The following is a 17,782-nucleotide window of genomic DNA, read 5'->3' on the forward strand; positions in this document are numbered from 1 at the left end:
CTCTCTGGGAGAGAGAGGGAGAAAGTTACTGGGGAAACTATGATATGAAAAAAAGAAGTAACATTAAAAACACTAATAAAAATTTTTATGGGAAAAATTGAGGAAGCTCTGCAATTTCCAGAAAGTATAATTCAATCTGCTTTCCTGTTTAACTCTGAATCCCTTAATGTCCATTGCACTATCTGCTCCAGATATACATACTTATGGACAAATTCTATAGGCTGTCCATCAAACTATATGTTATGATTATATTTTTCCTTCCCTCCTTCCCCCTTTTGGCCCCATCCCAGCTGGTTTGTGACCAGTTTCTGTGTTTATAACCATTTTGACTTCAAAAATGGCTCCAAAAACGTCCTCTTTGGGTCACCATCCATCTTCTATAACAGGCTCCCTAAACTAGGGTCCCATTAACTTAATTTTTTTAAAAAAAAAACTATTCATATAAGGTATTTCCGTTGTAATTATATGGTTTTATTTTATGCATTTAAAATATTCTGAGAAGTGCTCCCTAGGCGGCTCTAAAATGGCAGAGGAATCCAAGACATTAAAAAAAAAAAGTTAAAGGAGGGGGAAAATGTTACTGGGGACATTATGATAAAAATATTAATAAAAATGCAGCAATGCAGTAGTTGTGATCAGCTAAAACTAGGAAGGTAGGAAGAGGATGGAGACGGAGGCCACCAGGGTCGGCCACCTGAAAACCAGGGGGCCCTTCCTAGCAGGGACTCCGTAAGATGTTTGGGCCACATCCTCGACTCCCTGGAGCGTGACTTGAAGGTGACACCCCGCCCCTCATCCTCCTTACTTAGAGATAAGCGGGGGCAACTTCGCGCCCTCGTGCCTCACCCACGCGCACAGCCGAACATTAGAGCAGTCTCGCGCTAAGACTCCCTCTTACCCCGCCCGAGGCTGGACAGAGAGGAGCAGAGAGAGTGCTGGAGCTTCAGCGCGTGCGCGTTGGCGAGCGGCGAGGGCGGAGCGCCACCGAAGGCGTCCGGGGAGGGAGGAGGAGGGAGGGGGGAGGGAGTTACAAGCACCACCTTCTTCTCCCTCCCCGGGTCCGCACGCCCGCCGCGGGAGGGCGGCTTGCGGCATCTTGCTCTGCTGGGCTCCTGTAGCTCCCGGGCTCTTCCCAGGAGCCCCAAGCCCAGAGAACCATGGCTTTCATCCGCAAGAAGCAGCGAGAGCAGCAGCTGCAGCTCTACTCCAAAGAGCGGTGAGTGACCTTCTGGGCCGAGAGTGCAAGGGGCCGGCAGCGGGGGGAGGGAGATTGGGCCAGAGACCGGGGCTGGGGGCCGAGAAGGAGGGCCTGGCATGACCAGTCTTCCCCGCTGCCGGCACGCGGCCCCGGAACCCGGAAGAGAGGCTGGGGGTGGGGAGGACTCTCTCTCTGGCCGCCCCCTCTTGGAGGCTCGCCCTCCTTCCCCCCGCCCCCAATCCGGCAGGCCTTGCCTGAGGGGGGAGGGGGCGGGCACGAGAGCCCTCCTCCCAAAATCTGGGAGTGTAGCTGCCGCCGCTCCCCCTTCCCTCCCCTCACTCTTGGTGACGGCCTCTGGCTCCAGATGCCTCTCTGGCCTTTCCTCCCCCCTCACTAGAATGAATGGTCCGGTACACACAGGGATGGAAAGTGTCTGCCTGCGAGCGGTTCAAAGTTTAGAGGCAGATTTTTTTAAAATCTGGAGATAGAATCTGTTCAAAGCTGTCCTTTGCTCTGGGGGCTGTAAGTGTGTGAGCAGCAGGGGATAAAGGGCCTCCGGTGATGGGGTAGACTCAGCTCGGAGAACCCTCTCTTAACACAAAGCTTCGACCTCTTTACTTGTTCTACGGAGGTGACAGGATCCTAGATTTAGAGCCAGAAGAGACTTTAGAAGTTTTGTCATCTAATCCCCGCATTTTAGAACTGTTCCCAGAGAACTAAGTGACTTTGCCCCAGAAACAGAGCAGTAAATGGAATTGGAACCCCCAAACTCTCGACTCCAAATCTAGCTCTCATGCAGGTCGAGTCAGCCAGGATTTAATTATTGGCTATTATGTGCCAGGCATTGTGCTAGGTAAGTGTTGGGGATAACATGAAAAGCAAAAAAAGCAGAAAAAAAAGCAAGTGTGCTCAGTTCACATTCTGATAGGGAGATAACATGGGAACAGCTGTGTACAAACAAGATTGATCCCATATGAGTTGGAGACACTTTTAGAGATTAAGCCACCAAAATCAAGGAAGGACTGAAACTGGAACTTTAGTTGAGCCTTGAAAAAGCTAGGTAATAAGGAAGAAGGTGGAATTAGTAGGGAGAAAGTTCCAGGCTTTGGGATACAGTCTTTAGTAGGGAGGAGTGTTCAGTGTTCAAGAAATAAGTAAGGAGATCAGTGTTACGGCTTAAGAATACATTGGAGGAATTAAGGGATAGAAAGGGTTCAAATTATGAAGGGCTTCAAAAGCCAAGCAGGATTTTTCATTTGACTCTGGAAGTAAAATAAGGAACCACTGAAGTTGATTGAATTGCAGGGAGAGATGGTCAGATTTTTGAAAAATCAGTATAATTATCAAAGGAAGAAGGGATACTAACTAGGTTATTACAGGGCTTCTAGCATGAGGTCATGAATAGCTGCACTGGGGTATCAGCAATGTGAGATCTAGAACAGGTCTTTTATGAGAAATCTTGTGATTTCTTGTGATATAGCAACAGATTGGATATGGGGCAGGTGGTGGGATAAGAGATGATGCCTAGGTTGTGGCTGGGTTAGAGTGGGGTGATGATATTCTCAACTCTAATAGGGAAGTTAGGAAGATGAAAGGGTTTGAGGAAAAAATGAGATCAGAAGTTTGGGAAATGTGAGTTTAAGAGGGATAGTGGGCACTTACAAAGACGAAAGAAGACAGATTTGAGAATGAAGGTCAGGAGAAAGGTTAGGATTGGATAGATCTGAGGATGATCAGCATAGAGATAGTACTTGAATCCATAGGGGTTGCTTGATGAGATCACCAAATAAAATAGTCTAAAAGGGAAATGGGAAGGGATCCAGGCAGAATCTGGGGGAAGTAGTGGATGTGATCTGGATGAAGGATAGGTAGTAGGAGAACCAGTAGAGAGCAGTGGCCCCAAAACCTGGAGAGAACAGAGTGATCAACACTATTAGAGAGGCCAAGAAGTATGAGGAAGAAGAACCATTCCATCCTATCATACTGCCTGCCTGCCCTGCTCTGAGAAAGGAGAGATATGGTAGTGAGGGTGAGCCTAGTATTTGGGAGGATATCCCAGATGTAGTCCTTTAAATTTGACTTTTAAAATATAGTTAGTATTTTTAGGAAAAGATAGGAGTTTTTAGACTATGTTGGGGGCAAAGAAGTGAGAAAGTCAGAATGCATTCAGGGTATGTAGTGGACTTCAGCCCAAATGGAGAGTCTTGGAAAAAGAGAACTGTGACACAGGCAGGTGTGGAAAGCTCTGGATACCAAGATGAATGTCCTAAGCTACTAGATTTAACAAATGAAGAGCCAATTTAGCACTTAACATGCATGAGAAATATAAACAGAAAAGCAAGGCAGTGCCTGTCCTCCAGGACTTCACCTAAGTGGGTAAGACACTGCATCTAACAATGCATCAGCTGCTGGTTTAGTTTTCAGTGCCCAGCGCAGCTGAAAAGAAGCAGAGAAGTCATGTAATCCCAATGATGAAGAAACTGAGGTGAGTGGTTTACTCAGATTGACACTGGGGTTTGGAACATCTTTGCTTGGTAGTGGGGAGTCCTTGAAGAGCTTTGAGCATGCTGCCTTGTTAGAACTGTGGCCACATCAAGAAACACATATTGGAGGAATAAGAAACTAGGCAGGAAGATCTGAAAGGAAGTTATTACAGAATCTGGGAAAAGAGATGAGGGCTGGAAGTAGGATGAGGATGGAGGGAAGAGATTTCCTAAAAGTATAATTGAAAAAGACTTTGGAAAGACTGAGGATTAAAGGAGAAAAAGGGATCAAAGATGAATGGAATTTTTTTTCCTTGGTGACTTTTTCAGAAATGGAGGGAAATTGTGAAATGGGACATATTTAAGGTTTCAGATAATGATTTCAGTAGGTATAGGCAGTTGGAAAGGCAGTTTGGAGCCCAGAAGGATAGCTTGGATTGAAGGTCTGGACCAGGACAGCATCTGCATGGAACATAGTTGAAGCTGTAAGGAAGACAATAATAATAAAGAATAATAACTCACATTTATACAGAGTTTCAAAGTTTGCATTGTTCTCTAATATTTCATTGCATTTGAAAAATGAAAAAGGGTTAAAGACAGAAACTTTGTGGAGTCTAGTGGAATAACCCTACATTAAAGGGTCAGGAAGAGAAGCTAAAGAAAAAAAAAACAAAAACAGTAGGAATCAAAGAAGTAGGAAAATAACCAGAAGTATATAATATCTTAATAGACAAACAAAGTATCAGGATCAAGGGCAGGTTCCCTTCCCTCAATCCCAATTTTGCAGAGACCTAAGGATAGAACCAGTAGAATTGGGTTTTATCACTCTGTGTCATGGACCCTTAGGCTGGTAAAGCCCTGCTCAAGTGTTTGTAAATGTGTAAAAGAAAATGCAATGAAATCAAATGTATTAAAGTATAATTATCAAAATGTTAAAAAGTGCTCCAGATTAAGAATCCCCGGAAATAGAGGTAGAGACACCAAAGAGGAAAAAAAAGTTAGAGAAGAAAGCTCAGTAAAGGGATCTGGAGGAGATATTGGTCCCAGAAAAGAAGCAGCATGTTAACTTTGAGGCAGGAGGGAAGGTGATTAGTAGTGAAGTGTAGAAAGGATATAGAGTCACTAAAGGACTAGGGCCTTTTAGTCTTAAATTCTTCATGTGTAGAATGAGTGTAATAGTACTCTAGTCACAGGGTTATTGGGAGAAAAGCACATTATATGTTTTAAATCCCTTTAAGAATAAAACTAAGAATTAGCAATATGGATAACTTTTGAGGAATGGAGGAAGGGATTTGAGGGACCTTCTGCCAAATCACCACAGTAAAAAAGAAGTGGTCACATCAACTGAGAATGAGATTGGGATTTGAATATTTTGAGGGGGAGAGGAAAAGATTTAAAAGAACAGTTATAAGAAATCATATTAGGAGTTGATGAAAGATAAGTAGAAGAATTACTGAGGATTAGTGAGACACCCTCCTTCCCTCCCCTCCCCCAGGTGAGGTTAAATAACATTACTTTCTATTTACTATTCTTTACCCTAGTTTTTGATTCATTGTTTTACCTTTCTTATTCTAAGTTAAAATGCAAGTTTAAGGATCTCTTTTTTTTATGTCTTTGGAAAGTATGGAGGAAGGCAGAAAGTTCCTTATAAAAGAGAGTAGAATTACAAATTATGGAGACCCTACCTCAAGTATTTCATAAAACCTTGGGATCCCAAAATGTCTATCAATCCCTTTCTTTAGTAGTATGAGCTTAGGCCAAAATTAACGTGAACAATTTAGCAAAGCATTGATGTAAGTCAGTGTGGCAAGTGCTGAGAATCCAAAGGAAGAGTAAATAATCCTTGACTGAAATTGTTTGTTCTACACTCCTTGGGTCTTCAAATTTTCACTTTGGAGCACTTTCCTGCTGGTTTACTTGGAGAATTCTAGTTCGTGGCTTCCTGTCCTTTCTCTGAAATCTGTGAATTCTCTTTTTGAACTTAATACTAATAATAACTGACATTCTTATCAGATGAGATCATTGTGTGTAAAGTTTTACTCGTGGCCTGTAGTTGTGTTATCTCTATGATATAGATGAGGAAACTGAGGCTCAGAGATAGTAAATGATTTGCCCGTGGTCAAGTAGCTGGTTAGTACTCAGTGTGTGATTCCAAGTCCATCTCTTTTACCTGTCATTATTAATGCTTTCTTGGAGCATTTGATACATTACTAGTGTGATGCAACCATGCAGCCATTAATTACCACTGACAACTAACATCCTGGTCAGGTGTCAGTTTCATTCTCACTTTAGTACTCTTCAAGGATACTGCAGTATGTAGGGAGAGCTTCAAATTTCCTGCCTGACTCAGAGCCATGTGGGAACAGGGACCCTAACCTGTTATGCTTCACCTACTGAGTCATTGAATTCTCAATAAAAAAAAAAAGTTCTGTTGTTATTGTTGTTTTTAATTCTTTGTGTTACTCATTTTGACTTTCTGTGAAAAAAAATAACTTGTCAGAGTAGGAGTATTTCTGGGGTGTGTATGTGTGTTTATGGTGAGAGAAATCTATGCAGGTTTTGCTTATTCATTTTTAGGGATCAGTGTCATCAAACTTGGGAAGGGTAACAAAACATGAGAGAGATCATTTTACAAGATGATGCTCTTCTTGTGAGTAACACATTAGTCTCTTGGCTGCTGCTGGCTGATCACATGGCTTTTTCTGATCAAGAGAAGCCAACAAAGCTGCATTATGTATATGAAAGAAAAGAATAATTGTAAAAGTTTTCAGAATAGTGTGGAATCTGCTCAACAGAGTTCTTAAGGCTTTTCCCTTTCCCTTTACCTCTTTTTCTCTTACTATTAAGTATCTTTTTGGATTCAGGAGATTAAATACTAGAATTTCACCTCCCAGTTATAAGGAATTTATGTGATGAGATGTGGAAATAGCGTCTTAATATAGTGACATTAAAATTAAAATTTAAAATATTTTAAAAGGTCAAATAAAAATAGTTTTTAAATGTATCAAAGAAAGTTTTTTTCTTTTAAATTTAGATTATTAATTTCTAAAAAGGTGTAGTCTTTAAATATACTGTTGTCTCCAGATGTAGGGGAAGAAGAAAAGATTAGATTATAAGTGCTCTTTCTGCTGGGGAAGTTTCCTGATTTCACTTGGAATTTGATTGCTTCCTATTAAGGAAGGATTTGGCTAGAAGTCACATATTCATTGTGCACTAGCTGATAATGGTTGACAAAGCAATGAATATTAAAACTTGCTCTGTATTACTTTAAAGTAATTTATTATAATTTTTAATGATCTTAGTATTTTGGTAGTTATCTTACTACTTTGAACATAACAATAACACCTTTATGTGGCACTTCATAACTTATAAAACTTTTTTGATATGCATAGTATTCTTCAATTGTTGTCATAATAGAAATAATAAAACCCACATATTTTAAACACTTGAAAGTACTTTCTTCACAATAATCATCTGAGCATGGTACAAAAAAAAAAATTCTACTCTACAGTCAAGAGACCGAACTTAGAGTCACAGTATTGGAGTTGGGGCTACCCTAGTGTTTCATGCTTGCTCTGTAGATGATATTATTACTCATTTTCCAGTTATTTATATCTGTAATACCAGATCTTAATACCACTTAAAAGTTTTTATTTACTCTTATTTAAATATAAGACAATTTTTGGTAACATTCAATTTAGGTTTCTCGTGTCTGTCTTTTTGTTCTTTGGGTCACATATAATGTTGGTTGTCTGAAGATTCTGCATGCTATGATTCTCTGCATGTTATGATTCCATAAACAGGGGAAGATGGAGTATTACATGAGCTTTTGTGGCATTAAGCGCTTTGAAGTATCTGCACATAGTCTGGGGTTTCTTGGATGCATTCTAACTTGATTACTCGATTCTGGACTAAGCTAATTGTTCATTTTCCTTTACATTTGAGAAATAATTGTTGAGGTAGTAACTCCACTAACCACCCATCCATGTTGTAATCCAGGGAATATATGAGTTTTCTTAAATTCTACTTTTTTTTTCTCTTCAGGGACAGCTCATCTAATATTTGTAGTACTTCTATGGAGATTAAAGTCCCAAGCTTATTGTAATTGAGGGTCATTTTTAAATAGAAATGTGAGGAGAGCTTTACTGTATCTTCATTATATCTTCTGTGATGCAGATAAATACTTTAGGAGAATGTTTGTCTCCCTCTTATACTTTCCTTCTTCACCTGAATCACTGAACAAAATTATCTTCATAGTCACATCTCTTATAATTGTATGTACTCTTTGGTCATTAACCCAAGTTTGACTCTCCTCCCCCACCCCCTTCACATCTTACCTGTACTATTTCACTAGCATCCTAATTGGTCTCCCTTCACATGATCTTTTCCTGTAACAATCCATCATTCAAAAGGCTGCCAAATCAATATTCCTAAAGCATATGGAACTCACCTGCCAAGAAAGCTTTCTTGGCCCACTCTTGATGTCAGAAAAATAGAAACTCTTTGGCATTTAAAACCTTTGGCCATCTGGCTCTAGCCTCTTTCCAGAATTAAACATTACTACCCCTTATGCACACTACATTCCATTCAAGGGGCCAATTTACTGCTTCCCATATATTCTTTTTATCTCCCATTTTCATGTCTTTACATAGACTGCCTCCCATGCTTATATTTGCTTTCCGAAGTTAGATGTCTCTCCTCCCTCCAATTATTTTATATTTGCTTATGTATGTAGTATGTAGTAGGTATCTACTTATTTATGTACATATTTCTCCTCAGTAGGAATTGAGCTCCTTGAAGGCAGGGATTATGTTTTTGTTTTTGTAGCCTCACACTTGGCACAATGCCTAGTCTCTAAGTAGTGACTATATGTTTATTGAATTGAGCCTCAGTGGCCAGTAAAGTTTGCTTTCTTTAGATCCATCACCAATTTAGATGTGAGAATAGATTGCTTACCTTTGTGCAGCCTCCCAGCTTACCATCAAAATCCACATGATTTGTTATACGTTGTATGTAAAGACAAATTAAGTTACTAAAATTTAAATATTCTCATATTTACATTCAGTTCTGGTGCAGTGGTTGAGTTCCAACATTGCTTTTTACATCTCTCATGGCCTATAGGAATTACATCACTTCTCTGAGGGAATTAGATGGTGCAGTTGATAAGAGTTGGGCCTGGAATTAAGGAGAACTGAGTTCAAATGTGAGCTCAAACACTTACTGAGAGACCTTGGACAAATCACTTAACTTTGGTTTGCTCAACTGTAAAATGGGTATACTAACCAGGCCTACCTTGGGAGAGTTGTTATGAGGATCAAGTGAGATATTTGTAAAGCATTTAACACAATGCCTAACACATGGGTGCTATATAAATGCTTATTCCTTTCTCCTCTTTTGAACCATCTGGGTTTCCTCATTTGTAAAATGAGCTTAATAGCATTTGCATTTCTTACCTCCCATGATTGTTAATGATGGTGGAATGTGATAATGTATGTGAATGAAGCACAAAGTGTAACCTTAAAGTGAAACCTGCGTGCTAAGTGGCTTGAAAAACCAAGAGAATCTATTCTGACATTTTGTTTCTATATTATAAAGTGAAATTTATGCTTATGAATTTAGAATCATTGCCATCTTTTACCTGAAATTCCTGATGATCTTTAAGTCATTACTAAAATCTTCTGACAGATAATATTCAAATGCTGACTTGTTAAATGCAGCCTTGTGTTTATGATTGAGAACACAGATGCAGCCTAAAAAGGCCCAAAATAGCAGTAGTTCACAGATGTGAGGCCTTTTGAATGCTACACAAAGTGTCTTGGCCAAGAATGTAGGAGCCTGACTGCCTTGAAGTTCCTGGCTACAGGAATCCTCCTTCATGTACCAAGACTCTAATTTTCACTGAAATTTTAATGGAATCTAATTGGGCTGTAAAAAATGACCAAAAAATGATTTCAGAGAATCCAGTGTAGTGTGAATTGATGCAGAGTAAAGTGAGCAACACCATAAAAATTTATGCAAAGGCAATACCACTGTTCTAAAAAGGGGGGAGGGGGAGAGAGTAAAGAACTAGAATTTAATGAGTTGAGCATAATTCAGGAAATAACATATCAAATTGTGACATATCAATATAGTGGAATATGACTGGGATGTAAAAAATTGCAGATGATTTCAAAGAATCCTGTGTAGTATGAATTTATATAGTGAAGAGGAAGTAATCACAAACATGAAAACAATTTATACAAGAATAACAGAGTAAAAAACCACCAACAACAACCCCCCCAAAAAAAAAAAAAAAAAAAAAACTTTGAAGCACAACTAATCTGCAAAAAAATATATGATGGATCATGTTACCGATCTATGGACAAAGGAGATGAACACAAGGTGAGACATTTTTAGATATGGATCCTAAGATATAAATTTAGCTTTTTAAATTTCAGACAAACTTTTTTGTTTCCATCTTCTGTTTCCTTACCATTGCATTGGTATATAATGAGAATACAATTCTGTCTAGAATGTACTCCTACTTTTGTCTCAGAGACTCCTTTTTTCTTCTTTTATGATGAAGTTCAGGTGTCATTTTCAATGTGAAGTTTTTCTTGTTTCTTTTCCTCCGATTACTAATCACTTCCCACCCAGATTACCTTGTATTTAATTTAAATTGTATGTGTTTTTACATGTTCCTCTTTATCATATCTTTATCTTTATTATATCTTATCTTTATCTTATTATGATGGAAGCTTCTTATAACTAGGGATTGTTTCATTCTTTGTATTTGTGTCCAAAGTAGCACTGTGCCTGGCACATATTTGACAATTATAATTTGTTGATTGATTAGTGAGTATTGTGTGGATTTGTTTTTTCTAGAGTATATTTATTTGGTATAGCGGTTTTTTTTTTTTTTTTTCTCTTTTGAGTTTTAATTATGTAGGAACTTGAAAGGAGAATAGGAGGATTATGGTAGTAGTGATTACCTAAAAAAAGGGCTACTGAAAATTGTTTTAATGCACAGAGAGGTAAACTTGTTTTTTAAACATGGGCAGAAGGAAGCACAGATAAGACAATCTTGAAAGCAAAGTGTAGAATCATTTTATATTTTTGGAGATTCATAGTTGCATATATGTTCCTTCTTGGGTAATCTGTTGGGTATGTGAATATTCTTTTTTTGTGTTTAAGTTAAGAATAAAAAATTCTATTTTTACAGCTAAAAGTTCTGATAAAGACCTCATCTTCAAAATATATAGATAATTGACTCTAATTTATAAGAAATCAAGCCATTCTCCAGTTGATAAATGGTCAAAGGATATAAACAGACAATTTTCAGTTGAAGAATTTAGAACTATTTCTAGAGAATAAAAAATACTAAAAGAGAGATGCTAATTAGGGACCTTGACTAGTTTCCAGCTCTTTTCATCTTGGAAAAATTGTAAAGTTTTATAGAAGTTTTAATAATTGAAACATGACAATACAGTAAAAGTGTTCAATGTATAACCTTTGCTCACCATCTTGGGGAAGGGGAGGGAAGAGTGAGTTTTGGAACTCAAAATCTTATAAAAAATGAATGTTAAAAACTATCTTTAAATGAAAATGGAAAAAATCAAACACTATTTACTTTTTAAAAAAAATATACATCTGCTATTTGACCTACTTATGGAAAAGACCTTTGGACTTAGAAGACTTAGATTTGCTCCAGTTTTGCCACTTGATAGTTGTGTGACATTAACTTTCTTAACCACTCTGAGCCTCAGTATCCTCATCTATAAAGTGGTCATAATATTGTACTACTTATTTTAAGGCACTGGTAAGAATCAAATGAAATCATATATGTAAAATGCTAGGGAAACATAAAATACTATGCAAATGTAAGCTATTATCTTTGTAACCTCATATGTTTAATTATTGGTTGTTGCTTTGAACTTAATGCTGTCATATTCCAAGCTAAAACATCAGTGATCCTAAATTTTATATGAGGCACCTGCATTTTAGAGCATTTTATATGGTGAATCATTTGTTTTATAAGTATTTCTCGGTCTTTATAAATACTTTGTTCATAACATGAGTTTGTGTATTATACCCTCAATTGTCTTTGGAAATTTTTGTCATCTACATCTTGATTTAACTTTTAATCTCTACATTTAGTATTCATTAACTTATTTAAGAAATATTTCTTAGGCACCGACTTTGTATAAGATGTTATGTTAGACACTGAAAGGTATGCAAGAAACTAAAATAAAACATGTCTCCTATTCGAAGATAGTGTGTGTGTGTGTGTGTGTGTGTGTGTGTGTGTGTATGTGTATACACATATAATTATAGTGCAAGGAAAAATGTGATAAGTTAGTAAGAGGGATATAATAATTTAAGTGGGAAGATAGTGATTCAAAATTGGTTAAGTCAGGATGAGAAGCAGGTTTTAGTTGGGAAGTGAAGAGTTCACCCTGGAATATATTTGGATTGTTGTAAAAGTGCATGGTAAGAAGGTGGAAATGTGACTCTCTTGGAAGAAAATGGGACTAGACTTAAATGTTTTCCTTTCTATTTTTCAAGTCACCCATATTCCCAGCTTCACTGTTATATTTTAAGAAAGCAAAGGAAGGATGCAAGAGATGTGTCAGAGGTAGAATTGGCAGGATTTAATAGCCAACTTACTGAATGTAGAAAGAGAAATCAAAGATAAGTACTATGAAGTTTTGAAATAATTGTTTGAAAAGCTTTTTAGGAGTTGGGAAAATGGATTAAAAGTCAATTTTTTCCCAATTGATAACTTGCTTCCCAGATGAGCTATTGAGTGAATGAATCATATAGCTATTAGCAAACTCTCAAAATGTTTTCTTCAGCTAGAAAGTTTTATCTTTCATTTGAACCCCCTGCTTTTCAAAATAGTACTTTAGCCTAACAAACATTTATTGAATGGTTACTTTGGGCAAGTCAGTGAGCTAGGTTCTGAGAAAAGTAACAATAAAAAATATCTCTTTAAGTAGCTTTATGTTCTACTGGACAGAATGAGAATGTGTATAAAAATAAATATGATTGTAAGTAGGAAATTTGGGGGGCCTAAATAGAGAACTAGGCAAATGACTTCTAGGTATGTTTGAGGAAGGAAGTGACCCTTTTGATTGACCTGAGCAGGAAAGGCTGAAGGAAATGGTGCTTGAGCTGAATCTCGAAAGAAAAGGAAGATTCTGAAAGGTGAAGATGAGCGATTATATTCCAGGTGCAGGGAATATTCTAATTATTATAATTGAGTTTAATGCCTCATCTCAATTGAGCTTTTTGAAAGGCCTAGGATGAAGATACTAGTTGCATGATCTTTTCTATTTTTGTAAAGTCTTGAAACAGATTTAGAGACATTAAATAATTTATCCACGGTTTTGCATCCAATAAGTGTTGTACAACTATACAGAGATAGATAGATAATCGTGTTGATTTCAAGACCTGACAATCCAGTTTGGCTAGAATGAATACTGTGGGATGGGAACTGCTGTGAAACAATAGCTAAACAATAGATTGGAGTAAGATTGTAGAGGACCTTAAACTTCAATTTCTAGAGTGTAGGTTTTATTCCAGAAACAGCAGAAAGCCGCGGATGATTTTTGGAAATGGAATAGAGAGGAGAGATTGGAAGAATAGAAATTAGAGTGCTCATTACAATAATCCAGGAAAATGGTAATGAAGGGTGAAAATTAGGGTACTGCTAGTGTAAATGGAGTAAAAGGGACCGATTTAGGAGATTCTATGAAAGTAGATTCCAGCAAATTTGGTATCTGAATGGAGATGTAATAGGTAAAGGAGGAGGAAAAGTCAATGATGGCTTCAAACGAATACTTAAATTACATGACTGGGAATATACTCATTCTTTTAATTAAAAGAGGGGAGTTTCAAGGACAGAAAGATTAAAGGGGACAAGATGAATTTTGTAGGAAATAAAGGATAAAGGAAACTGACAATGTTGGTGTCTTGCAGAAATAAGATTGTTTGGGCTATTGAGGGCTCAGAAAGCTTTAGAAGAGAAGTAAAGGATCTGGTACAAATACATGGGGAATATCCATTGTTAAGGCACTTTATCAAGTGATTGATGAGCCACTGAGGAGCAGTAGACTGGAAGAAAGCAAATGAGGAAAGGGCAATGTCATGAAATCTCTGAGAGGAGAAAGTATCAGGGAATTCATGTGAAATGTCAACAAAGAGGATTAGGACTGAGAAAAGACCTTCAGATTTGTCTGTTGAGGGGTCATTGTTAATTTTGGGGATGATAGTTTTAATTGAGTGATCAAGTCAGAATGCAAATGGCAAAGAATGAAGAGTAAATGAGAAGAAAGGGAGTAGAAGCAATGTGTAGAGTTTGTTTCCCTTAGGAGTTTGGCTGAGAAAAGTAGAGGAGACAATAAATATCTTGAGGGGTGGTTAGGGTGGGGAAACCATGTACATTTTTGAAGGAAGTAAGAAAGGAACCAGTTGATAGGAAAGAGGTAGAAGGCTGGGGGTAGAAGTGGTGATTAAGATGAAATCTGGAGAAGATGTGTTTTGTCTAAGGGTGCAAAAGCAACTTAACAAGTTTTAAAAAGATAAAGAGAATAAAAGAATGAGATCATGCCAAGGAACCTCAATTTTCTCAGTAAATAACAAGCAAGGCCCTCACAAAGAAGGGAAGGTGGGTTAAGGGGAGGCTTTGCAGACTTGGGCATTGTAGAGCAAGAAAAATATTATGAGGCGAGCTGCATTGGTAGAAGTTCCTTACCCAAAGTTTTTTTCATCAGTGATATTGATGTGATCTATGTGATGTGGGGTTTGGCACCAGATGATGGCGGGCACCAAAAGTTGGGGTTCCATCATGTGAAGAATTCTCTTTGGCAAAAGATAGATTTATTTGGGGGAATAGATTAAAGACAAAATGAAGGGGTACAATAAATATTGGGAATGGTAAACATGAAAGAGTGGGAGAGCATATGAAAAGCAATTTCCTCAGCGGAACTCACAGTTACCCAGTAGAAAGGGGCCACTCCATGACGTTGGAGCCTGTACTTAGCTGGCAAGCTAAATCTGGAAGAAACTTAAAACCTAAAAGAGTTAGTTAGCTGTAAGGAAGAGAAGTCTGGTTGGGAAGCAGAATGGAGGCATGAGGGAAGAGGAAGGGGAAAGATACCATAAGGCAGAGTGCTGTGGTAGACTGATCCAAAGGACAGTTATGGGCTATAAGTTGTCTTACAGGGAGAATTTAGCCTCAGGGACTTGACATAACTTGGATTTCTGACTGGATTACCTCCAGGTAAGGGTAAGACCTGGAGACTAAACTAAATTATCAGAGCCACCTTCCTGTCTGCTCCAGGGAATAATTTTTATCAATTCTTAGTTTTTCTGACCATCACAGCCACCATTCAGGACCTCATCAATATTACAGATCTATTCCCTTTCCTTAACTTCAGAAATTATACAGAAGTATTAATTTTAATAATGGTACCTGACATTTATATTCTGTTTTAAAGAATTCAAAGTACTATATATATATGTTATACATATAAAATCTTATTCAAGCTTCATAGCTCCCTTTTTAAGACTATATTATAGGTATTATTATCCATCCCTTTTATAGATGGGGAACTGAAGCTCTTGAGACATGCTTGTGTTTACACAGCTATTAATTTTCAGAGATCACTATGATAGTAGGTTCCCGATTCCAAATCTTTCACTGTATTTAAAATATCCTGCTGCTTAAATTTTAACTCATTAAAATTAATTTTTTGTTTGCTTTTTGTTTTATATAATAGCTTTTATTTTTCCAAATATTGGCAAAGATAGTTTTCAACATTAACCTCTGTGAAACCTTGTGTTCCAGATTTTTCTACCCCCCTCTTCTCTCCCACTTCCCCTAGACAGCAAGCTATCCAATGTAGGTTAAACATGTACAGTTTTAAATATATTTCTTAAAGTCAACTTTTAATAAAAAATACAAAACAATGAGCAACCTAGGTTTTTTTTTTATTTTGATTTTGAAACAAATTGCATGTTTATGATCAATATAAGTAAAATCTCTTTATAACAAAAGATTTTCTAATCCCAGCTAATGGATTATCCATTTTTAGCAGTATCCAAATTCTGATACAACAGAATTTAGATATTCGGTATGTTAATGATTACATATTATACCATGTAAAAATTGTAAGTGTGTGTATCCATGTACACAGATTACATGTTAGAAAAAGCGATTTTAGGTTTTAAAAAATTATAGCAGGTATTTGCATGTGTTGTGGCAACCCTTGAAAGTTTGAAATCAATATATTGTTGTTGCTTGGGTTGGGACAAGGGAAGAAATTGGGGGAACAGTGGAAGTGACTTCCAGTTGAGTATGAATAAGTTTTATTGGGACCCCACTAGTTGGGAGAAATAACCTTGTTATGTCTTTATGAAAAGAAAGGAAGTCTAGGAGATATCCTTGAAATATTGTCAAATTGTAGTTGATTTAAATGTGATTCCATACGTTTATGTGAGAAAGACGTGAGCATTTCTTGTATGTCTAAGCTCCTTAGAAATTATCCAAGTGCTCTGAACTGAGTTGATAATAAATAATTATTTGATTGTTCATATACTGTATTCCTTTTCCCTATTGTAAACTTTCCCCTCAGGCCTGAAATATTGTATTTGATTTTTTAACCTAAATGCATGCAGCATATGCAAAGACACGAAAAGGGCAAAGAATGTGAGTGTTTCCAGGGATTAGCGAAGAGACCAATGAAACTACTAGTTTCAATGGAGTAGATTATAAAATGTGTTGTACTAAAAGAAAAAAAAGTCAAAAAAAATTTGGGCTTTTTGAGGAAGAGTTTTAAGTTTTGTCCTCAGCCTTTTTGTACCTTTGAGAGGGCAAATTTTAAAGATCAAATGTATTATGTAACATTTTCCTCTGAATATTTTAGTAATCTGGAGTTTATTATTATGTAGAAAACTTATTTTAAAATTTTGTTGCCTTAACAAGCAGCATACTTTAAACTTATCTTAATATTAATGCAAATTACATTTAGAAATTACTTTTAGCTATAACTACATCCCAATGGATGCAAATAATTTAAGCTCTTAATGTAGTTGCATATATTCATATTTATACTATTCAGTTACAATGTAAAATAGGACATTTATTTCCAGCCCAATGGAAATAATACAGTGCAAATTTGAAGAATGCAAGCACTTTATTGTATTCATTATTCATACTAATTGGGTCCCAATTTTTCTCTACTTTTAAAACCTCAAGCTTTATCTATCATTTAATTTTATGTCTTCTTAAATTTTAGGTTTTCCTTGTTGCTGCTTAACTTGGAGGAATATTACTTTGAACAACACACAGCTAATCATATTCTCTGTGAAGGGCGCCAAAATGAAAGGTAGGAGAATAGTTTAGAATGAAAATGTGCTTAACAGATATTTCCTACTTGATATAAAATTTAGTGAAAATAAAATTTGTCCTTAGCACAGTTCAAAGTTATGCCTTGGAGGTTTCTTTCCTTCTTCTTATTTAGGGAAAAAAAAATGAAGAAACATCATTGTTAGAGGTTCAAGAATATTTACTGTATCTTAAATATTATTCAGCACTAAATATTTTTGCCATGTAATAAGTCTGGAGTTTGGTTAGATATTCATTTTTCATGTTCTCCTCTGAATGTCAGTTGAGTTTACTCAGTTCTCACTGATTTGGACAACAGTTCTATTTAAAATAGCAGTTTATAACTATTCTCTAAAAGAATAGAAGCAGCTACAATAGGACACTTTCAAGATGAGTGTGTTGCCATCTGAATTAGAAATAATTTCATTTCTCTGTGTTTTTATCCTGCTTAAGTTTTCCCCAAATTGCTATAGAAATACAGTATTACTTCCCTTGATATATTCTCATCATAGCTTTTTAAGAATGTGATGAAATAAAACAAAATACTAACTTGAAATTAGCCAACGTAAAAGTTTTTCTTATCAAGATGTTTCAAGTTTTTCTCAGGCAGATCACTTTTAACAACTCCAGGGCCATTTAAAAGAACATAGATGATAACTTGAATATAGTGAAAGTCATTTTCATGTGTGTTTTATTTCGCAGCCCCAACAGCTATTTAAAAAAAAAAAAAAA

The 17,782-nt window shown here is 36.7% G+C and overlaps 1 protein-coding gene across 3 annotated transcripts in view; it reads left to right on the forward strand.

Moving 5' to 3' along the window:
- The first annotated feature begins 990 nt into the window (after positions 1-990).
- NSMAF (neutral sphingomyelinase activation associated factor) overlaps positions 991-17,782 on the forward strand; it is a 68,598-nt gene continuing 51,806 nt past the window's right edge. For 2 of the 3 annotated variants that reach the window (XM_051970155.1, XM_051970156.1), the window contains exons 1-2: positions 1,007-1,216; positions 16,962-17,051. In XM_051970155.1, coding sequence (XP_051826115.1) covers positions 1,158-1,216; positions 16,962-17,051 — 149 coding nt within the window. In that variant the 5' untranslated portion in view covers positions 1,007-1,157. Of the gene's footprint in view, positions 1,217-16,961; positions 17,052-17,782 lie in introns of all 3 variants that reach the window. The other variant, XM_051970157.1, reaches the window with a different exon arrangement.

The sequence above is a fragment of the Antechinus flavipes genome, chromosome 1 (genome assembly GCF_016432865.1).
Source record: "Antechinus flavipes isolate AdamAnt ecotype Samford, QLD, Australia chromosome 1, AdamAnt_v2, whole genome shotgun sequence".
NCBI lineage: Eukaryota > Metazoa > Chordata > Mammalia > Dasyuromorphia > Dasyuridae > Antechinus > Antechinus flavipes.